This window comes from Heterocephalus glaber, unplaced genomic scaffold (genome assembly GCF_053883595.1).
Source record: "Heterocephalus glaber isolate CG9 unplaced genomic scaffold, H.glaber_assembly_v1.0 deba00001523, whole genome shotgun sequence".
Taxonomy (NCBI): Eukaryota; Metazoa; Chordata; class Mammalia; order Rodentia; family Bathyergidae; genus Heterocephalus; species Heterocephalus glaber.
The window spans coordinates 31,196,299-31,217,667 of record NW_028258327.1 but is presented as its reverse complement, the minus strand read 5'-3'; the positions used below and the strand labels follow the sequence as shown (position 1 = coordinate 31,217,667).

Below are 21,369 nucleotides of genomic sequence, written 5' to 3'. Positions count from 1 at the left end.
TTTCCCCTGCTGGGTATCTTCCCAAAAGAATTAAAAGAATCATACCACAGCGATATATGTGCACCCATGTTTATAGTGGCACAGTTTGTAATAGCTAAAGCTTGGAAACAGCCCAAGTGCCCATCATATGGAAACTGGATAAAGAAGATGTGGGTTTTTTTTATAAAATGGAATACTACTCAGCCATAAAGAACGAGAAACTGGAGACATTTATAGCTAAATGAATGCATATTGAGGCCATACTCTTAAGTGAAATAAATAGGACACATGTGTAAATACCGAATAGTCTCTCTAGTGTGAGAAACTGAAAGTGTAAATAAGGATTAAAATGATTAAAACGAAGAATTGATAATTTGAAATAGGAAAAGGTCCAAAGGTGTAGGGGTGTTGGGAGAGGAAGGGGAAAGGAAAGAAGGGAAAGGAAAAATTATGAGACAAGAAAAAAAAATTGAAACAAAGTCTATGTAAATAGGGAAGGATGGAGGGGGTGAAGGGCGCACAGGGAATGGGGAAAAATAAGAACCAAGATACATCATGTACAGGTACACTCAATGATAAATGTAAACGTACTGTATACCTAAAATGTACCAATAAAAGAATAAAATATTTTTTTAAAAATTACCCTGGGTGGGGGGGGGGGGGTCTGGACCTAAACCGAGTGTGGTAACATACATCTGTAATATCAGCACTTGGGAGGCTGAAGCAGAAGGATTCCAAGTTTGAGTTCCGCCTGGGCAATTTAGTAAAACTGTCTCGAAAACAATTTTTTCAGTCAGGCATGATGGCACACACCTGTAATCTACAGTACTCGGGAGTCTAGGGCAGGAGGATCACCACCAGTTCAATACGGGCTACATATTGAGTAAGTCTGGCCTGAACTACATACTGAGACTCTAACTGAAAAGAACCAAAATGGTTCCAGCCCCCGCCTCAAAGCACAAGGTCCGGAGTTCGATCCCCAGTACCAAAAAAAGAACCAAAATAAAATAAAATACAATTCAAGAAAGGGGAAAAAACCTTGACCAGTCTCTAAACTAAGAGGAAAGAGGATAGGAAGGAGAGCATGAAAAGAACAGGTCCCCCAGTGGACAATGTGGCAAAAGCAGAGCACAACCATTGCTGACAACTTCCCACTGCTGACACTATAAGACAAAAATAAGTAAATAAATTAAAAAGTGGTTTGGCAGATGAGGCCGGCAAACACATGAGTTTGACCCAGCAGGGCCAGGCATATATAGGAAGTACTTCACTTCCTTCTTAACAAAGCTACAAAGGTGTGGCTAAAGATACGAAGCCTGCTCAAAAACAAACAAACAAACAAACAAATAAATAGATAGATAGATAGATAGATAGATAGATAGATAGATAGATAGATAGATAGAAAGAAATGAAAAGGATATGAGAATGCCAGACATCCGTCTTTAGTTATTCCAGATCACTACGCAGGGTCTGGGAACAGAAAGTCAGCTGTACAGGGAAGATTCCACTGGAGCTCTACGTCAATTGTGACCTTGAAGTCCATGTCAGAGCCAAAGGAAACATGTCAGAGCCAAAGGGCCAGCAGCATGTGAAGCAGCATCCTGACAGGTATAACAGGAAACGTAGGCAGGGTGAGGGGAATGTCCTCCCAAAAGGTGCTGTGGGAAGACCACCTGAACCCAGGCCTGATCCCATCCTTCAAGGGCAGCCAGGCTGCATGACAGACACTCTTACTCTCTCAGAGCCCCAACTTTCTCATCCACAAAACCCAGCTAGCCCACAAGGTTACTGTAAGACAAACACTAAGACCAGGGACTCTTGATGCTTTTGAGAGAGCTATGATCTAAGGCTTCCATCCCAATCAACAGAAGGCTTCAGATGCTTAAAAACTGAGTTTACAGAAAAGGTAACTCTACTTGGGGCCTCCCAAAGGAGTGTCACAAGGTACTGGTGGGGAACTGGAAGGGGAGGGCGGGGCGGGTGCCTGTTCAAACTGAGGAACTAGGCCTCAAGACAGAAGTCCAGGGATGCCACACACACACACACACACACACACACACACACACCAGCTTCCTCCTGGGACTTGTGCTCAAGATAAGGCAAGAACTGGGCTGCCCAACCCCATGCCTTCTAGCTTCTAGCTCTGCCACCAGAAGAGAGCTCAATGAACCAGAACTCCTGTCAAGGAGCTGGCGAACAGGACACTTGTTTCCTGAAGAGATTTCACTGCAAGGAGCTGGCAAGTCCCCTACACATGAAAAACGATCCTGCCATAAGGATCAACCAAGCCCCTCAAGGACACGACACATCCCCTCTGCCACAATCAACTCCATGTGGGTTGCAGGCAGCCACTGTTTCAACCCTAAGCCCTGCTCCAGGATGAGACCTTAGTGTGCCCAGTAACTGTCCATATGATCTCATGCTTTGCTTTATTCCTCACAGCATAAAAGGGTGCAATAAAAGCTCACCCCTCTCCACTATGTGGATGTCTGAAGGTGACTAAAGTTAATGCCAGCCTGCAGTGCAGAGTTCACCCTTACTGCTCAGTCTCCTCTGCCCTGTCATCAAAGTTCCAGAAAACCTTCCCAGACCCAACTCATTCATGCAAATAGATCTACATCCACAGTCCTTTTGTGTGTGTGTGAAACAGGGTCTAAGCTGCTAACTTGTCCAGGCTAGGCTCAATCTTGCAATCCTCCTGCCTCAAACTTCCAGAATGCTGGGATTACAGGCATGCACCAGGATGTGCGGCTCTACTGCCTTTCCTTTAGGGCCCTAAACTGAGGGAAAGTGAGCTACACTGACCAGTGAGCTCAGCTGGTTTGGTCCCATTGTTAATGAGGTTACTAGGTGCCGGAGATGCAGGACAGTAGTCTCTTCTGTGAAGATGCTGGGGTCAAATGCTGGACTGGCATACAGACTCAGTAAACTGAAAACCCAGAGGAAGGGAAACAGCACATTCATCAAGCACAATCAGCTTTCACTCCCTCCATTCATAAAAAGAACAGATGACAGCCTAGCCTACATAGTGAGTTCAAGGCCAGCCTGAAATACACAGTGAGATCCCTTCTCAAAAAAAAAAAAAGAAAGAAAGAAAAAGAACAGCTGTACCTCACCTAATCCAAGAATCTGGGGAACATCCTTGAGCAGTCACAGCCCCACACTCACTCCTAACCCTCACCCACTCTGCAGACAGGCACTTCCCTTTTCCCATTTCTACAGACACAAATACCACAGGCAACTGAGGGTTTAGCCTGGCCTGCCATCACAAATTCAGAAAGTGGCCAAGCCAAGAGCAGGTAGGGCTGTACATGCCTGTAATCCCAGCACTTTGGGAGGCTGAGCCAAGAGGATCATAAGTCTGAGCCTAGCCTAGGAAATGGGGCACCTTGGTGAGATCCAGTCTCAAAAAATAGAAAGTGATCAAACCACTGAAGAGTCCTGCTGTGTACCAGAGCACATGCTATCTCTACTACATCCCAGCAGTAAACAACTCACCAACTTAAAGGTAATTTACAAGAGGGGAAAAAAGCAGCTATGCACTAAAGTGAAGCAACTACAACATCCATTATCTCCTTCAATCTATCAAAACCCTCTAAAGACTCCAATCATTACATCAGCCACTGGGACCTGGCCCCAGGCTAATTCCTGCCATGTCTGTCCTGTCCCCTCTTGTCCTCTCTCCCAGGCGCCCAGGCCACCCAAGCCACATTGGCCCCTTTGGTCTCAAGCACGTCATGGTGATTCTTGCAGGTTCTGGGAGGCTCTTCCCTGTTACCTGCACACTTCATTCCACCTGGTGGACCCTCTGAAAAGAGTTGCTCCAGTCTCCCAGCCCGAGGGAACACCTCTGCTCTCAGTATCATAGGAAGTCGTGGCCTGCCACACTGCTGACTCACACAGCCCTCTCTGAAGGGTCAACTCCTCTCACTGTGTGTGGTAGCTTCTCACTGTGTGGAAACAGCACTTCTACAGCTGGTGACAGGTGGGAAGTGGGGGGGAGGAACAAAGATGACTCACTGAGTAGCACCCTCATCACTTCTAAGAAACCCACTTTTTGGCATTTCAATGCTGGTGGTGGGGTGTTCTATTTGCAGGTCAGGGTAGGGAGCAGGGAGTATTTGAGTTTTTAAGAACAAAACAGCTGTTTTTAAATTTGTAGCTGATTCTGGGGAACAGACGAATCAGATGGCACCAACTTAATTTTACACCCAGAACAGTCAAGCCACTCCTACGTGAGCTCTCTGCATCTGCTGGGCACAGGATGTGACACCACACACTAGGTATGAGGAATACTGTCATGGCACTGAAACAGGCATTCTCTGCTTCAAAAGCCACCTCCTAAACTTCCTTCCAAGCCCACCCAAGGGTATGCAGAATTGCAAAGGCCGCTTTTCACGGTTTACACATTCCCTACTCGTTCCCTAGGTCCCTCTCTATATTAAAACAAAACTAGGATCAACAGGTCTACCTCTTTGGTTCCCTAGCCTCTCCTTTGTAAAGAATACAGAACTGCTTCCCTCTCTGGAGGACCTTGCCCTCCACCTGTTTGCTCACCAATGGCTGCCTGTGGGGTTCTGGAAGCACAACGGGAGAAGAAAGGCCCCACAAAGATCCCTGGCTGATGGGAAGGGCAAAGTTCATACTCCCAGGAACTGGAGGGACTGTAGAGGATTCGCTCAGACTTGTCCTCTGCCCTGGCTAACAGAGACAAAAATAGGGCATGACGCAGTGCCCTGGGCACCTCTGAGACTGAGCCAGCAGCCTCTGGCCTCCAGCTATCCAGCCTGGTGGAGTTCAGAAGGGGGGCCACTCTGCCTCCCTGGCCTAGGTCTCTTCCCACCTAATGGAGACATGCTGCCACCCAGCACCCACTACCCACCCTTGGGGAGGCCTGGTGAGTCAGGTCCAGGTGAGTATGGGAGCCCTGAGAGCTGACCCAGGATTTCCTGACTCCTCCGAGAGGGAAACCAGAGGGAAACAAAGAGGCCCTCTTGCTTCCAGCCCAGGCCGAAGCCCCAGGAGGGATTGGGTAAGGCAGGAGAGGGCACTTGTCACCCACCCAAGGCCTACAGGCCCCATTAGGTGCCAGGGCGTGAGGGTCAGAGAGGAAGCTGCATGACTCAGAATCTCAGAATTCGGCACCCAAGATGGACCTAGAGACTGACAGTGCAGAGGCTTTCAAACTGTTTCAAACAGGAGAAACCTTTCTTCCTCAGGAGTCTCTTATGCATGCCAACAGATGAGGAGGAAGCACTCACTCACTGAGGCCAAAACCCCAAGACACTAACGGAGGAGAACATGGGGATGTCGAGTGACAGGCTGGAAAATGAGTCACTAACAGCCCCAACCACCAGCACTGCCATGACGAACACCCAGGCTGGGCCACACATCCAGCTGCCAGGAAGCATGTGCAGCACCCCACAGGACCCCCAAGGAAAGGACTCAAAGGCCCTGAACTTGCCCAACGCCTGTGAAGAGGGGAGTATGGGCTCAAAACAAGGACAGTGGCTTCCAGAAAGGACTCCCACCTGTCCGGAGGAAGAAAATGAGTCCCAGAGGGAAATGGCATGACAGCCACTCAACTATCCAGATCCCATCCAGGATGCAGACAGGACCCGTACCTCTGCCAATTGAAATCAGCAGGGGTCAGCACTGCCTCCCTGCAGGAGGCGCACTGGGGTCCTTCTCAGGAGGGAGAAAGGACTGGCACTCCAGGAGCACCCACAGGCATACCCTGCCCACCCCCACCTCCCTAGAGCTTTTTTTTTTCGAGACAGGGTCTCACTATGTGGTTCAGGCTGGCCTTGAACTCACTATGTAGCCCACGCTGGCCTCAAACTTGGGCAATCCTCCTGCTTCAGCTTCCAGAGTGCTGAGATGACAGGCGTGCACCACCACACCCGGCCTTGGTACAATTTACACCAAGTTACAACATCTATTTCCAGGCCTAACCTGCGCAGCTGCAAGAAGAGACAACACATGTGCAAAAGGAGACTGCACAGAGCACATCAAGTCACCCACTCCCAGAAAGGCACCAATACCATGAACACCAAATGATAAACTGCAACCAAAAAGCTAGGCCCCAGCAGAAAGAATCAAGAGAGCCATCAGGGCAGAACTTTACACTCTCAGGGCAATGAGAGCAGTCTCATCTCTATGAAAGAATCACAAGGGTGTGAGTTTGGAGACCAAAGGCCACAGGGCAGCAGCAGAGCATGCTGCATCCTTCCACACCTGGTCTAGAGCAGAATCCAGATACAATGCACAAAGACAACAGAAACATCAAGCAGGACCAAGAGGAGGTTAGGAAAAGGAAAAGCTGACCAGCATAATGAATAACCCTGACCTAAACAGAACAATTTTTCCAAACACATACAGCACTCCCAACTTGACTAGGTGCTAGGCCACAAGGGAAATTCCACCACACTTACTGGCCACAACGGAAAAAATAAAACCCCAAAATCTAATTACATGGTGTATCAGTGCATTGTGTTCATATTAATAAAACATCTGAAGCAGACTGACTTTATTATAGAGTTTATTTTGGCTCATGGTTCTGGAGGTGCGAGTCCAAGGGGCACAGGCCTCTTGCTGAGGGATTCCAGGGGTGGCACAGAGCATCACCAGCAAGAGACAAGAGACAGGAAGGTGTGTGGATGTGCATTTCGGGTCTCTTCTCCTTCCTATAAAGCCACCAGGACTTAATTGTGGGGTTTCTACCCTACCAACCTAATCCTAATCATCTCCATGGGCCCCTCCTCTAAGACCTAAATTGGATTAAGTTGCCATCCTTTTAATACCTTACTATGAGGATTAAATCTCAATACATAAATCCCTGAGGTGGGGAGGTCACTAAAGATATAACCAGACCATAGCACCTGGAAAAAAGATTTTAAATTTTTGGGCCAGGGATTTAGCTCAGTGGCATCTCACCTGCCTTGCAAGTGCAAGGTCCTGAGTTTGATCCCTGCTACAAAAAAAACAAAAATTTTTTTTAAGGAGCCCAGGAAGTTTAACTAGACAGAACTTTTGGGAACAAGAAGGAAATACACAGAATGAGAAGGATGAGGGATGGTCATGTTATCAAAACCTGTAAATGGGGCTTGATGGCTGGCACACACCTGTCATCTCAGCACTCCAAGAGGCTGAGGTAGAGGGTTTGCACACACCCTGGGCAATTTAACATCTCAATGAGACCCTGTCTCTAAAAAATTAGAGCTGGCAAGGGTTGGGGATACAGGTCAGTGGTAGAACACAAGCCTAGCATTCATGAGACCTTGGGTTTGATCTGTAGCTCCAAAAAAAGGGAAAAATATTTAAAAAGAGCTAGGAATGTAGCTCAGTGCAAAGCCCCTGGATTCAATTCCCCAAAACTAACCCTGTAAGAGTGTTATGGGATTCTGGGAAAAAAACATACAGAAATAAATACATTTCTTAATTATGTAAACTGACTTAAAATAAAAGAGCCACAGTTTCAATTTGAAATAGAAATTAAAAAATGAGGTAGCAAGAGTAGCTGCCTTTTCTTCCCCTCCCAAGGAGGGGAATTATCTTGGGCCACATATAAAATACATAATAGAGTGAACACACACAAGTAACAAAACTTTTTTTTCCTTTTTTTTTGATTTTTTTGTTTGTTTTGAGACAGGGTCTTGCTATGTAGTCCAGGCTGGCCTCAAACTCACAATGATCCTCCTGCCTCAACCTCCTGAGTGCTCGGATTACAAGCATGCACCACCACACCTGGTTAAAACTTCTTTATTATTTTTTATTGTAACTTTTTTTTTTTGGTACCAGGGATTGAACTTAAGACCTTGCATTTGCAAGGCAGGCACAGCACCACTGAGCTAAATCCCTGGCCCTGTAAATTTTTGCTACAAGTTAGACATACCTGAATTAGTAGGCGAGAATATAAATATAATCAAAAGTACAAAAAAAAAAAAAGTACTATACAGTGATGGTGCATGCCTATAATCGCAGCACTCTAGGAGGATGGGGCAGGAGGATTACAAGTTCAAGTCCAGCCTCAGCAATGTAGTGACTTCACAAGACCCTGTCTCTAAATTAAAAAATCAAAAAGGGCGAGGGATGTAGTTCAGTGCAAAAGCCCTGGGTTCAATCCCAGTAATGTTTTAAAAAAAACAAAATCAAAAGTAAATATAAAAGATGACGTTCAAAACAAAATGCTAATTCTTTTTAAAAGACTGAACAAGCCGGACGTGGTGGGGCATGCCTATAATCCCAGCACTCAGGAGGGTGAGGCAGAGTTCGAGGCTACACAGTGAGTTCAAGGCCAGCCTGAACTACAAAGGGAGACCCTGCCTCAAAAAACAAAACAAAACAGGGCCGGGGATTTAGCTCAGTAGTTCCGGGCGCCTGCCTCGCAAGCGCAAGGTCCTGAGTTCGATCCCCGGTCCTGAGTTCGATCCCCGGTACCAAAAAAAAAGACTAAAAGTAAACAAATCTTTGGTAAGGGATAAAAGAGCTCAGGACTTTGTAAAATTAACCTACAAACAAAACAGTACTTTGAAAACTATAAAAGAGCATGCTGCACATTTGTATATGCATATGTAATTAAAATGACATTCTTCTACAAAAAGAGATTATAAAAACAGGTTCAGAAAAAATAGAAAACCTGAATAGACAAAAAAAGAAAAGAAAACTGAATCTATAACTAAACTTCCCCCACTTGTCTCTACCTCCTCAAAGGTACCGGGTGCCAGTGGAGTTGCTGGTAACTTCTACCAAAATGTACGGAAAAGGAAATGCACAGTTTACACAAAAATGGTACCACTGCATACAAAAAAGAAATACTGTACTAAATGCTAGCTAGTTGCTTCCACAAAGCAAACATATTCCTGATAACAAATCAGTCATGAACAGCACAGCAAAGGAAATTACTGCCAAATCTCACTTTAAAATTCAGCTGCCAGAATCCCACCTATAGCATTAAGAAAACTATATACACTCATGGAAAAAAACTCAACTTTCACCCTTTCTTGACATCATATGTAAAAATTAAAACAAAAAACTGACTATAAAGCTAAACATAAAAGTTAAAAGTTTAGAACTTCTAGAAGTACATGGGAGAGAACCTTTGTGACCTGAGGTAGATAAAGGCTCTTCAATTAGAAATAGTTTAGTACCCCAGGAACCATCTGAAATGTCTGGAGACTTTTTTCCTTGTCACATAGAGGGAAAGGGGTGGAAAGTAATCTTAGCATTACTGGATAGAGACCAGAAATGCTACCCTGGCCTCTGAATACTGTTTAACATCTTACAGCGCTCAGGACAGCTCCTGCAACAATTATCCTGCCCAAATAGCAATAGTGCTAAGGTTGTGAAATTCTGCAGAAGGCAAAGATTTCTGAGACTACAAAAAGTACAAACTACTACAACAGGCATGGATGTAATTCCAGCACTGAGGAGGCTGGGGCAGGTGGATGGCCAAGGCCAGCCTGGGCTAACACAGTGAATTCAAGGCCAGCTTGAGCTATACAGTGAGACCCTGTCTCAAAAAATAGAACAAGACAAAAAAGTATAAACCCCTAAAAAATATTGATGCCTACCATGCACAAGGCCCTAGGATAAATCTCTAGTAGCACAAGACAGCAAAAAAAGTTTGCCAGACATAGTGGTACATGCCTATAATCCTAGCTACTCCAGAGGTCTGAGGCAAGAGGATTGCAAGCTCAAGGCCAGCCTGGACAATTTACTGAGATCCTATCTCAAAATTTAAAAGTAAGGACCAGGGATGTAGCTCAGTGTTAGAGTCCTTATCTAACATGAACAAGGTCCTGGGTTAAATCCCCAATACCATCGCAAAAAAAAAATAATAATAATAATAATTAATATGTTAGAGTCCATCAAATTTAAAATATATATGCTCTTCAATGAGGAAGCAAAGGTTGGAAATAAACACTCAGGACAAACATTACACATACCCTAGAAAGGACCTGTGCCAAGAATATGCAAAAAACTCTCAAACTCCAATAGAGAGAAGACCCCAAAAAACTGTTAAGAAATGAGGAAGGCGGGCCGGGGATTTAGCTCAGTGGTTTCGTCGCCTGCTGCACAAGCGCAAGGACCTGAGTTCAATCCCTGGTAGCAAAATAAAAGAATTCCTTTGTGCTGGGGATTTAGCCCAGTGGCACTGCACCTGCCTCACAAATGCAAGGTCCTGAGTTCGATCCCCAGTACCACAAAAAAAAAGGAAGAAATGAGGAAGGCAAAAGTTATTTTTCAAAGACACTACAAGAGAGGTACACAGGACAGATAAGCCCTGTGTATATGAACATGTTCAATATCATTAGTTATTCCAATAAATAAAAGAAGAGCTAGATGTGGTGATGCAAACCTGTAACCTCTGACAAGGATATATATAAAACAAATGGAACACACACACTATGGGCAGGAACACAGGCTGGTACAACCACTTTGGGTCACAGCTGGCCAAGTCCTAGAAAGTCAAACAGCTATTTCCACCTCTTCATACACCAACCATGACCAGCTAGGGCATTATCGAGAGATACAGTATCTATGCCTGGGCCAATCCAAAGAAGAAAAAGATGATGACAAAGAACAGCACCCACACAGTGATGAGCCACTCTCTCCACTAAATGCGGTTCTGGAGCCCTGTTGAATTCTCTCTGTCCAGGACAATACAGATTATGTAGCATGGTCAAAATAAAGAACACCTGAAATATTGGTCTCAGCCCTATCTTCTAAAAATCCTTCTGTCTATGAAACATTGATAAAAGGCCCAATTAAGAATACATTTCCTGGGAATTTATTGGGATGCTCTTCTAAGAATATACTAGACCTAACAGAAACATAATTAATAATCGTAGGCTTCTACACACACTTATGGTCTAAAAAATACAAATATATAATGCATGTGATCCAGGCTAACGTGGTCCAAATTGGGCATATGAGCAATTAACTGTTCCTTTGGAAAAACTGCAGGAGGGGGAAAAAAAAACTCCTTAGAGATAGCAACTAAATCAATCTCAACTCCCAGCTTGCTTCATTATTCTCTTGTCCTCAATATAATAAAAATTTTCCAGCATTTATACTCAACAGTTGGGGAGAAACTTCCTACATATAAACTATAAAGTAGTTAACTCTCCAAATCAATCCAGACAGATGCACTTTTCTATTAGTATAAACTATTAAGACTTCAACCCTAAAACGTGTTAACACCTAAGCAGAGGGTGGAATCTTACATATTACATGTATAATACAGAATTTTACAAAGTTTAAAGCACAGTAATAAATGAAGTCAATGACTAGCTGAGAGCATTTTAGTCACCTCTGGTGGTTTGGCATGGCTTGGCCTCTGTCCCCTCCCCCAGCCCCTCTTATTCTCATTGGTCCTGCCTCACTGACCTTCAGACACTCTTTCCAGCCCCTCACACTCCACCCAGGACACTCCCACCACCGGTCACAGTGGCTCAGGAAAGAAGTTCTTTCTAACAGCTCTGCACACACACATTCCCTCCCAAAAAATGGCTGGGTAAGAAGCACTTTTTCCACAGTACAGGGCTTACCTGGCACAGCAATCCTCTTGACATTTAAAAAATATTGAGTTTCTCCAAAGTACAAGCACTTAACCTGCTGCTGTGAGCCAGATACACTTGGGGGACTTGCCTTATTCTGCTTGCTGTCCGATGCCCACGCCACAGCAGCAGGCCTCTGCAGGTACATGGAGGTCCTGAATGCTGTTTTCTCCAGAACTGCACCCCTACCCCAGGAATGGTCAGAGCCCAACCTCACCCCAAAGCTTTGCCACAATATGAGGGCCCTACTGGTACCCAGCATCCTAGTAGCAGGCCTGAATTGCCTTCCAGGGTCCTACAGTACTACAGATGAAAAAAAGTTCCAGAGAGCTGGGCTTGGGAGGAGAAGCTGTTTCCCCAAAAATCCAACTCCATCTTTTCCAGACAAACTCTTTTCCACCTTGGGCTCTCAAGAAGCTGCATGGTGTCTGGGACAGCAGGTCCCAGGGACTCCCCTGCACACCAAACCACAACCGAGACCATTTACAACAGGAAAAAAAAAGTATTTCTCATTTTAAACAGCCAGCTTGTGATCCCTCTCTAGGTAGGAAACTGCCTTGTGAGCAAGTGGCAAAAACAATAACAATTGTAGGATTTTGTAGGAATATAGACCAAGGTGAGCTATTCATATTTCCACAATGGAGCCCAGGAACACAATAAACAGGCAGCTTAAGCAGCCTGCTTTGTGATGCCCACTGAAACTTTTCATACTGGATTTTTTTTTTACATCAGCTCACATATCTTTCCTCAGAAGTTTTATAACAGATGAGCTCACATCCCGTCCCTCAAGTACATGCTAGAGTTAAGGAATGTTGAGCCACTTTATCTCATAACAGTACACAGATTATTTCCCATATTCTCCAGAGAAGCCTTAAGCATTTAAGAGATAGTGATTTAAAAGGAACACAAGTGCTTGGGGTGTGGCTCAGTGATAGATCAATTGCTTTCCCAGTAAGCAGAAGACCCAGGCTTGACTCCCAGCACTGCAAAAACACATAGCAAAAACTTCTTTTGCAGGTATAGAATTTAGAGACCAAGTAGCTACTTCTTTTGCAGGTAATGAGTTTAGAGTTTAGAATGGAGACCAAGTAGCTCTAAACAAGTCTCCGTGTTCAACTACAGGTCAGGGACAAGGGAAAAGTGTATAAAGCCTATCTCTGAAGGGACTGGGAGGTTTACTGTTCAGAGGAAAGCTGACAGAAAAACTAGACATACCAACTTTAGAAACAGTCAAAGACGGAGCTGGGGATTTAGCTTAGTGGTTCCGCCACCTGCCTCGAAAGCGGAAGGTCCTGAGTTCGATCCCCGGTGTCCAAAAAAACAGACAAGAAAAATAGTCAAAGACTAGAAGACACTAACAATGCACATCATCCTCAGAATCCTCTCTGGCACTGGCTAAATCATGCCCACAAGGCACATTGGCCAGAGTATGTAAATTTCAAAGCCATTCCTCCTGGACCAGGGCTGTGCTCCACCCGGAAATGAGGTGAACAAACACAAGTTCAAGACACTGTGATGCTAACCCAATGCACCAGTGAGGGCCTCTGAATCAGTCAGTGTCAGTCTGCCCTCAAGGCCAACTTGAACCTTAATTATTATGAAATGAATTCCAATTAGCTTCAACACCAGAAGCCCAGCTGTGCCAATTTTTTATGGATGTCGTTGGTCATGGCGCTTTTTTCCAAAACTTCCTGCTCTAAATGCTTCTCAGGCTGACCTTGTTTAAATTGCTGCCCTTCCTCCATATCATGAAGTTACCAGAGCAACAATACTCTTGAGGCAGCTGACAGGTCTGTAAACTACAGTGCACCAAACTCCTCCTCCTGCCACCCACTCCATTCCAAAAAAGGGAAAAGAGCCAGGCATGGTGGTGCAGGCCTGTAATCCCAGCACTCAGGAGGCGGAGGTAAGAGGATCACCATGAGTTTGAGGCCAGCCTGGGCCACATTGTGAGTTCAAGTCCAGCCAGAACTATTCAGTGAGTCCTTGTCTATTTAAAAAAAAAAAGGAGGGGGAGAGGGGGAGAGGGAGGGGAGAAGGAGAAGGAGAGGGAGAAGGACAAAAGGAGGAGGAGGAGAAAAGAAAAAGTACAGAATATGGCTGGGCCTTTCCAAAGAGTTTCTACTCAAGTCAGCATCAATCTCCCTAGAACAATAATTTCTGCAAATTTTGAACTCATGGTGCTAATAAACTATCTCTGATACAAGGGGAAAACAAGCATCCCATAAGCCCTACCACAGCTCAAAATAGGATCAAGTTCATTTTGAAAGTTCCTTGCAAAGTGCAACAGGGGAAACTCATGGCCTGTTCAGAACTCATCCCATTCCCTTGTTAACAAAGTTTTAAAAATATTTAAAGCTGGGTTTCCTATTATCCTAAACAGTCCAGAGAAGGTGAGTCAAAAAGTCCTGGACACGGAAGTTCCCCGGCCTGCGACTCTTGGTCCTTGTCAAACACCAACCAACTTCCATGGGACCAGTGATTACACAATCGAGGTTCCCAGAGCAGAAGACTCCACTAGAATAATCCACTCGAGACAATGACATCATGTGGCCACTAGACAGGAAGTTGGCTAGAAGTGAAGGGTAAAGTCTAGAAAGCCAATACAAGATAACCACCATCCAGACCCCCAACCGAGAGAAGGAAACAAAAATCACCTACTGTTGAAAATCTACTTTAAAGAAAAAAGTGGAAACCGACGGCGGAGGAAATCTTTTAGCAAACGAAACCAGCACACCCAACTCCCAGGCCATTCTCGTGGGCTCCGACCCACTGGTGAATCTGTCCACACTCAGGGGCCTCGCCAGAGCTCCGTCAGTTGGACTCAGATGAAACGTGCAGTAGAACAAAAGCAAAGCTGAATACCTGCCTCCTGCAACTTCCCAGCCGCACCACTGAGAGAAGGGCACTGGGGGTGAGGATGCCCGCAGTGTCCCGGTTCACACGGGTCTGGAGGCCGGCCCTCGCACACAAAGACCCCCCTGACTTTAGTGACAGCCACAAGTGGCCGAGCACAAGAATTCGCAGGCCAGCGCCCCCCACCCACGGCGTACAGGACCCTGAGGTGCCTCCTGGGCCACCACACAGGCAACTTTCTCTCGAGGGCGGGGCGAGCCCCAGAGTGGACGAGGGGCGGCCGCAGACCCAGTCCCTCCACGAACGCTACCGCCCCCCCACACCCGGCCCCGCCGAATGCCCCGAACCCCAGGAGCAGAGCCGGCGCCCCGGCGGGCCACCCACCTACACAGCTCGGTGAACTCCGAGGCCTGGGCCTGCGCTGTCCCCGGGGCCGCCGCGAGCAGCAGAAGCTGCAGCACCAGCAGTGAGCGCGGCTGGCCGCCGGCGGGTGCGGGCCCCAGGTGGGCTCCCCGACCGGCGGCGGCCCCCATTGCTCCGACCCAGGCTGCGCGGCGGGCGCCGGACTGGAAGCGGGCGGGGACTGGGGGCGGGCAGCTGCTCGGGACCGCGCCCGGGACGGGGTCTGAGGTGGAGTCCGAGAGGCGCGAGGCCAGAGGGAGCAGAGAAGAGGCAGCGCGGTTTGGTTGGGCTCGACTGCAGCCCGGAGCCTCGTCACGTGACCACCTCTGGTCCCACCCCCGCCCCACCCCCGCTCACGTGACTCCCTTGTTCAGGTGATCTCGGTGCGCCCGGCTCCGCCCAGGTCCGGGTCACATGAGGAATGCCCTGGCGGGACGCGAAGCGGCGCAGGCGAGACTTGGACGCCAGGTATCCTTCAAGGCCTGTGCTCTCCTGCCGGCCGCACACCCCGACCTCAGTTTCCTCTTCTACCGCGCCTAACTGCAGCGTGAGTAACCGTGCCCAGCCACGATTAGCAAGGTGGAGTAGAAAAGGGATTTTAGATCAAACTGCCAGGGCGGAAACTGTCTTAGCACAGCCGCGTCGGTGCGGATACGTGCGAGGTAAGAACACGGTTTTCATGAGCCCCACATAGAGGTTTTCAACCTGGGCCCTGTGGGACGTGATTTCCTAATCATAGGCTTCCGGCAGCACATGTAAAGAAAGCAACGTGAACATGGTTAGGAGTGTGACTTTCCAGCAAGCGTCACCCAACAAAGCTTCATTAATTCTACTCACGTATTGGGTTGACCCCATACTGTGTGACTGATTGTAAGCCAGGCACAGTATAAGTATAAGAGGATAACTGAAAAGACTCCCTCTCAAAAACTTACTTTCTTTGGAGCAAATAAAGACAGAAGGCTGGTGGTATAGCTCAGTGGTAGAGCACTTGCCTAGTATATAGGAGGCCAAGTTCATCCACAGCAGTGCAAAAATTTAAAAATCACTATGACAGCTAATCTTTTTAATGCTTAGTCCACACCCGATACTGCAATGAACACTTCAACAGAAATCTTCACAAACCTATGAGGTGGGAACCTCGTTATTGATGAGGAACTGAGGACATTCTGAGATGTGGCAAAACTGGTATTTAAGTATTTTCAAATCATCAGATATGCGGTAGTACTGGCACAGGTGATCAGGTACCCAGTAGTGTTCTGGGACTTTCAGTTGACTTATGTAATCCTAGTAATCCTTTAAAAGAAGTTCATTTATTTCACCCATTTACACATAAGGAAACAGACATGGAGGAATTAAGTAACTAGGTAGTCATGCAGCTAATAAATGAAAGTCGGGTTTTCAGACAGTCCCAGAGCCTGTGATATAGCTGATGTGCTATCCTGAAAGGGTTATACAGCTCTAGGTTCAGGGATGTAGCTCAGTGGTACCCGCGCCTGCCTGGAAAGCACAAGGTCCTGAGTTCAAATCCCAGTACAGGGGGAGGTGGGGGGAAGGGAGCATTATACAGCTCTAATGACTCCAGGTGAGAGCCCAGATGTCAACTGCAGATATCAATCAAGAAAGGGTTCATAGTTTGCTAATAATCCAGAGTTCTAATTGTTACAGGCAAGGATCATTACTGATACTATCACATAAAAAGTTGTTGTGAACAAGAACATTAACTTTGTTTGAAACTATTGCCCCCAAAGTATATTTCTCTAATAAAGGAAAAATGTATCTTCACAGTGAAAAGATCTGACAGAACCACCTCAATCAAGTGATTAAAAGTAGTGTCACCAAGCCAGGTGTGGTGGCATACACCTGTAATCCCAGCACTTGAGAGGCTGAGGCAGGAGGACCAATAGTTCAAGGCCAGTCTGTATTACATAGTTCAAGGTCAGGCTGAACTACATAAGGAGACCCTGTCTCAAATAATAAATTATATCAACAATTTTTTGAAAAACTGATGTTTCTGCTTCTTAAAGTGATGAAATCAAAAATATTTCTAGGGCTGGGGCTGTAGGTCAATGGTTGAGAGCTTGCTGAGCATGCACAATGCCAATTCACAGAACCCATCCCAACCTAGTGAGTGAGCTCTCTGGAGATGAGTCCAGGAGGGCATTTTGTTTGTCTTTTGCTTTATTTTCTATGGTGGTGCTTGTGATTGAACCTGGGGTCTTGCACATGCTAATTACACACTCTACCACTGACCTACACACCTGGACCCAGGAAATTGTTTTAACAAACTCTACACAAGTCTCTTAAGTACATGAAAGTTTGAGAAACACTGTCCTAAATTAAAGGACTCTAAAGAAGCATGACAAAATTTAATGTGCGATCCTTAGTTGCAGCTGGCAACCCACAAAAGGAAAGTATAAGGGACATCCGTGGACAATTGGGAAAAATTTAATATACAGTAAATCGTAGATTAGAAACTCTAAAGCCAAATGGTGTATGGAATAATTCTGTATTTCATTTAAATTTTAAAGCAAATCTTTGAGGAAACAGAAACCTAGAGATGTTAGCCAAAGACCCTCTGTTATGGGTTGAACTGTGTCAGAAAGATATCTTGTAGCCCTAACTCCCAGTGCTTCAGATTGTGATCTTATTTGAAAGTAGGGCCATTGCCAATGGATTAGTTAAAATGAGCACACTAGGCATGGTAGGCACACCTGTAATCCCAGCGCTTGGGAGGCTGAGGCAGGAGGAACGCTTTGAGTTCCAGGCCAAGCTGGGCTACGTAGGTAGTGAGCTCAAGGCCAGCCTAATCTACAAAGGGAGACCCTGTCTCAAAAAACAATAACAAAAAAGATAAGCTCATACAAGAGTAGAGTGGGCTCTTAATCTACTAAGACTAACAAAGTTCTATTGTTATTATTCCTGTTTTTTGTTTGTTTTTGTGGTACTGGGAATTGATACCAGGGCTGCATCCTCATCCCCTTTAATTTTTTTTTTCCTTTAATTCTTTTATTGGTACATTTTAGGTAAACAATACATTTACCTTTATCATTGGGTGTTTGTACCTGTACATGATGTATCTTGGTTCTTATTTTTTTCCCCATTACCTGTGTGCCCTTCACCCCCTCCACCCTTCCCCATTTACATAGACTTTGTTTCCATTTTTTTCTCTTCTCATAATTTTTCCTTTCCCTCCTTTCCTTTCCCTTTTCCCTCCCACCACCCCACTCCTTGACCTTTTCTTCCTATTTCAAATTATCAATTATTTGTTTTAATCATCTTATTTACACTTTCAGTTTCTCACACTAGAGAAACTATTCGATATTAATTTTTATTTTGAGGTACAGTCTCATTAAATTGTTCAGGCTGGCCTCGAACTTGTGATCCTCCTGCCTCAGCCTCCTGTGTTGCTGAGATTACAACAGTGTGCCACCATACCCAACAAAACTGGAGGCAGAGACACACAACGAGAACACAATACAGACATGTGAAGATGGAGAAGTGATGCATCTTCAGGCCAAAGGATCCGTAGGATCATTGGCAACACCAGGAGCTAGGGGAGAGGCCTGGAAAAGATGATCCTCTGAGGGAGTGTGGCTGCCCATACTTTGATTTTGGACTTAGAGCCTCCAGAACTCTGAGAGAATACATTTCTGTACTCTTATTCGCTCAGTGGCACTTGTTTATGGCAGCCCTAGTCACAGATGCACTCCACAGCTAATCGGAGAGGTCCAAAGGTGGAACCCAGATGCTACCTCACCTCCACCACTATGAAAGCTCAGTCTTCCTGCACCTGACATTGGCTTTGGCCTGACTCTAGAAACGTGAATGACAGAGCAAGGAAAGAAACGGGCTGTTGCTGAGGATGTCCCTGTGTGGTGTCAGAGCAGAGGCAGGAGACGTTAATGGCTGCCCCTTGAGAATACAAACCACAAGCTGTCAAACTGATGGTGTGCACATATCTCTGAACCACAGACAAAAGCTTACAAAACATCCAGGAAGCTCCTGATTTTGCCCAAAGGCCCCCAAAGCACATTGTTATTCCTTTTGAGTGTTCCTTGATTCTAAGATGATAAATGGTTTACCAAAAAAATTATATAGTAGATGATTTGTATCAGTGTTAAGTGTCTTGGATGAGATAATGGTAATGTAATCAAATAGGAGAAGGTTCTTGCTGCTACATGCTGAATATGAAATGTCATAATGTCAGCTTCCAAATGATGCGGGGAAATATATGTAGAGATGCAAAGCAGAGGTTAAAAATATTAGCAATCACAAATGTAGGTGAATTATATCAATTATGCTATTCTTTCAGCTTTTCTGTGGGTTTGACATTTTCAAAGAACAAGAAATTGGAAAAAAATGTTATTATAGGAGTGAGAGCTTTGGAGGTGAGTCTGGGAAAATAGGTTGGGGAAATACACAGAAAGGACATTGCAGGCAAGAACAATAAGTGCAAAGTCATGAATTGAAAAATACAGAAGCTGTGTGTCCTATACAAGATACTTGGCTTAAGTAGAAGTCACATGGGAGTAGAAAGAAGTGTTTTTGGCCAAATATAGTGCTAAATCCAGGGCTTTTAAAATATAATCCTTAAGGAGCTCACAGTTTAGATAGTTGGTGTTTTTTTTTGGGGGGGGGGGTTGAGACAAGGTCTCACTATGTAGTTCAAGGTGTCCTTGAACTCACTATGTAGCCCAAACTGGCCTCCCACTTGTGGTAATCCTCCTTCCTCAGCCTCCCAAGTGCTGGGATCATAGCCCCGAACTACCACACTCAGATAGTTGATTTTAATGTAGATTGGGGGAAATTTATAGCTCCTACAGGATCTTAAATACTTACCTAATAAAATTAGATATAATTGGATATGAAATGGGGACCCATAACAGGTGACACGGTGATACATGTTAGAAGCTCACTTTCTGTTAGGAACTCTTTCTGTTGCATTTCATTTACTGTTCATAGCAACCCAGTGAGATAGGTCACTTTATTATCCTCATTTAAAAAGTGTGAAATTCAGGCATGAAGAAATTAAATACCTTGCCCAAGGTCTTGCCATTACAAAGGACACAGCTTGGAAGTGAACTCTCTGCTCTAGGACTCATACACCGTCTCTTCCGTGGGATATCCATGCCTGAGATAGATGGTCACAGTGACACCTCGGAAGATCCACTGGTTGCAGGATGGACCAAAAGCTGCTTACTTAAACAGATTAGAATAAAGGTGACAGAACAGACAGCAGACAGCCTTCTTTCTCCAAGAACACCCACCCAGTTTGTGATTAGTCATGCCTGGCTGGGATAAGATCCTGGGGCTAGTGACCACTTAGGGTGGTGACTCAGGAGTAGAGAGAGTGACAGGAGGTGTGGTTAGCCACCTTCCTGCTGGTAGCCAGGGCCACACCAACCTCAAGCAAACAAGGCGGCAGGTGAGATCCTTGCTTCCCCTTCCCTCCACCGCCACGCCTGCAGCAGAACAAAGGTATAGAAGCAGCGCTGACCTAGAACTTGATGGGAAGCATTCTGAGGCTTCTACATGTTTTCCTCTCCAGTACCAAGAGATGCAGGAGAGGAAATTCCATTTTCTTATCCCCTGGATGTGGAGATGTCTGCACAAGGCACTTGAGACTTCTGTAGCCCCTTGAAACTATGAGAGGAGACTCAGCCAACCCAGGGGGAACAAGATGGAAACCATCAGCACCCTGGATGACACCACTGACTGCCCCCCCCCCGCCCCGCAAAACCCTGGAAATGGCTGATGTTTGACCTTCTGCTTTGTGAGGGAATAGAGACTTCTGCCAGGGGTGCTAGTTACTGATTGCCCCCAACTCGTAATGTATGCTTTGTGACCCACAATTAATTGATTTAAGTGGTTCACTTGAAAGTGAGTGTAACATTAAGCTTTTGGAGTAGAGGGCTCTGCCGTGGCATTGTAGAAGAGATCCTCTCACCATGTGTTATGTTTTGTATCTAGGTGTCTCCCAAAGCCTCATTCGGTCATAGGCCTTTTCCGAGGTGGCTGAACCTAGAGTGTGTGATGGTAGGATTAAAGATGTGTGGTTACTAAACCAGTGCACTGACTCATTTGGCACTGCCCTAATCCCAGTAGTCTGGATAAGATAAAAGGGGCAGAAACACTGTTAAAGTCCCTTGTTTGGCTCCCTTCTGGCTGCCATGAACTGTTTCTCTGCAAGTCCTCTCTGCCATGCCACCCTGCCTTGGAGCCAGCAGATTATAGATTCAAACCTCTACAAACTATGAGCTAAATAAACCTTCCTCCTTTAACTTTGAGTGTTGGATATTTTGTCTCAACAAGAAAAGTAGCACACCGTGCTCAGCGGTCCATGGCTGCAGGTGTACCCTACCTGCTCCCCCTGCACACAGAAGGTGACCCATGGAGTGCCAGGCCAGCGCCAGCCAGACATACCAGATGGCTGCTGTGCGCTGTATGCTGGGCTAAAGCGCATCTGCCCTAAAGAGATCTGAGCCCTCCCACATTTGTTCCCACTTGGGTCCTCCTCCTCGGCCAGAGGATCTCACAGAGAGTTTCCTTACATCTTACAGCCACTCTCATA

At 45.8% G+C, this 21,369-nt stretch overlaps 1 protein-coding gene and 1 long non-coding RNA gene across 2 annotated transcripts in view; one reads left to right on the top strand and one right to left on the bottom strand.

Annotated features, from left to right (window-relative positions):
• The window catches only part of Igf2r (insulin like growth factor 2 receptor), a 134,527-nt gene extending 119,422 nt beyond the window's left edge, over positions 1–15,105 (bottom strand). The window contains 1 exon segment of the mRNA NM_001310295.1: positions 14,781–15,105. Coding sequence (NP_001297224.1) covers positions 14,781–14,929 — 149 coding nt within the window. The 5' untranslated portion in view covers positions 14,930–15,105.
• Positions 15,106–15,216: 111 nt separating this feature from the next.
• On the top strand, positions 15,217–21,079 carry LOC147825032 (uncharacterized). Its single transcript, XR_015441580.1, has 2 exons — positions 15,217–15,460; positions 20,347–21,079. It is a non-coding gene; the product is annotated as an uncharacterized LOC147825032 (long non-coding RNA).
• The last annotated feature ends 290 nt before the right edge of the window (positions 21,080–21,369 follow it).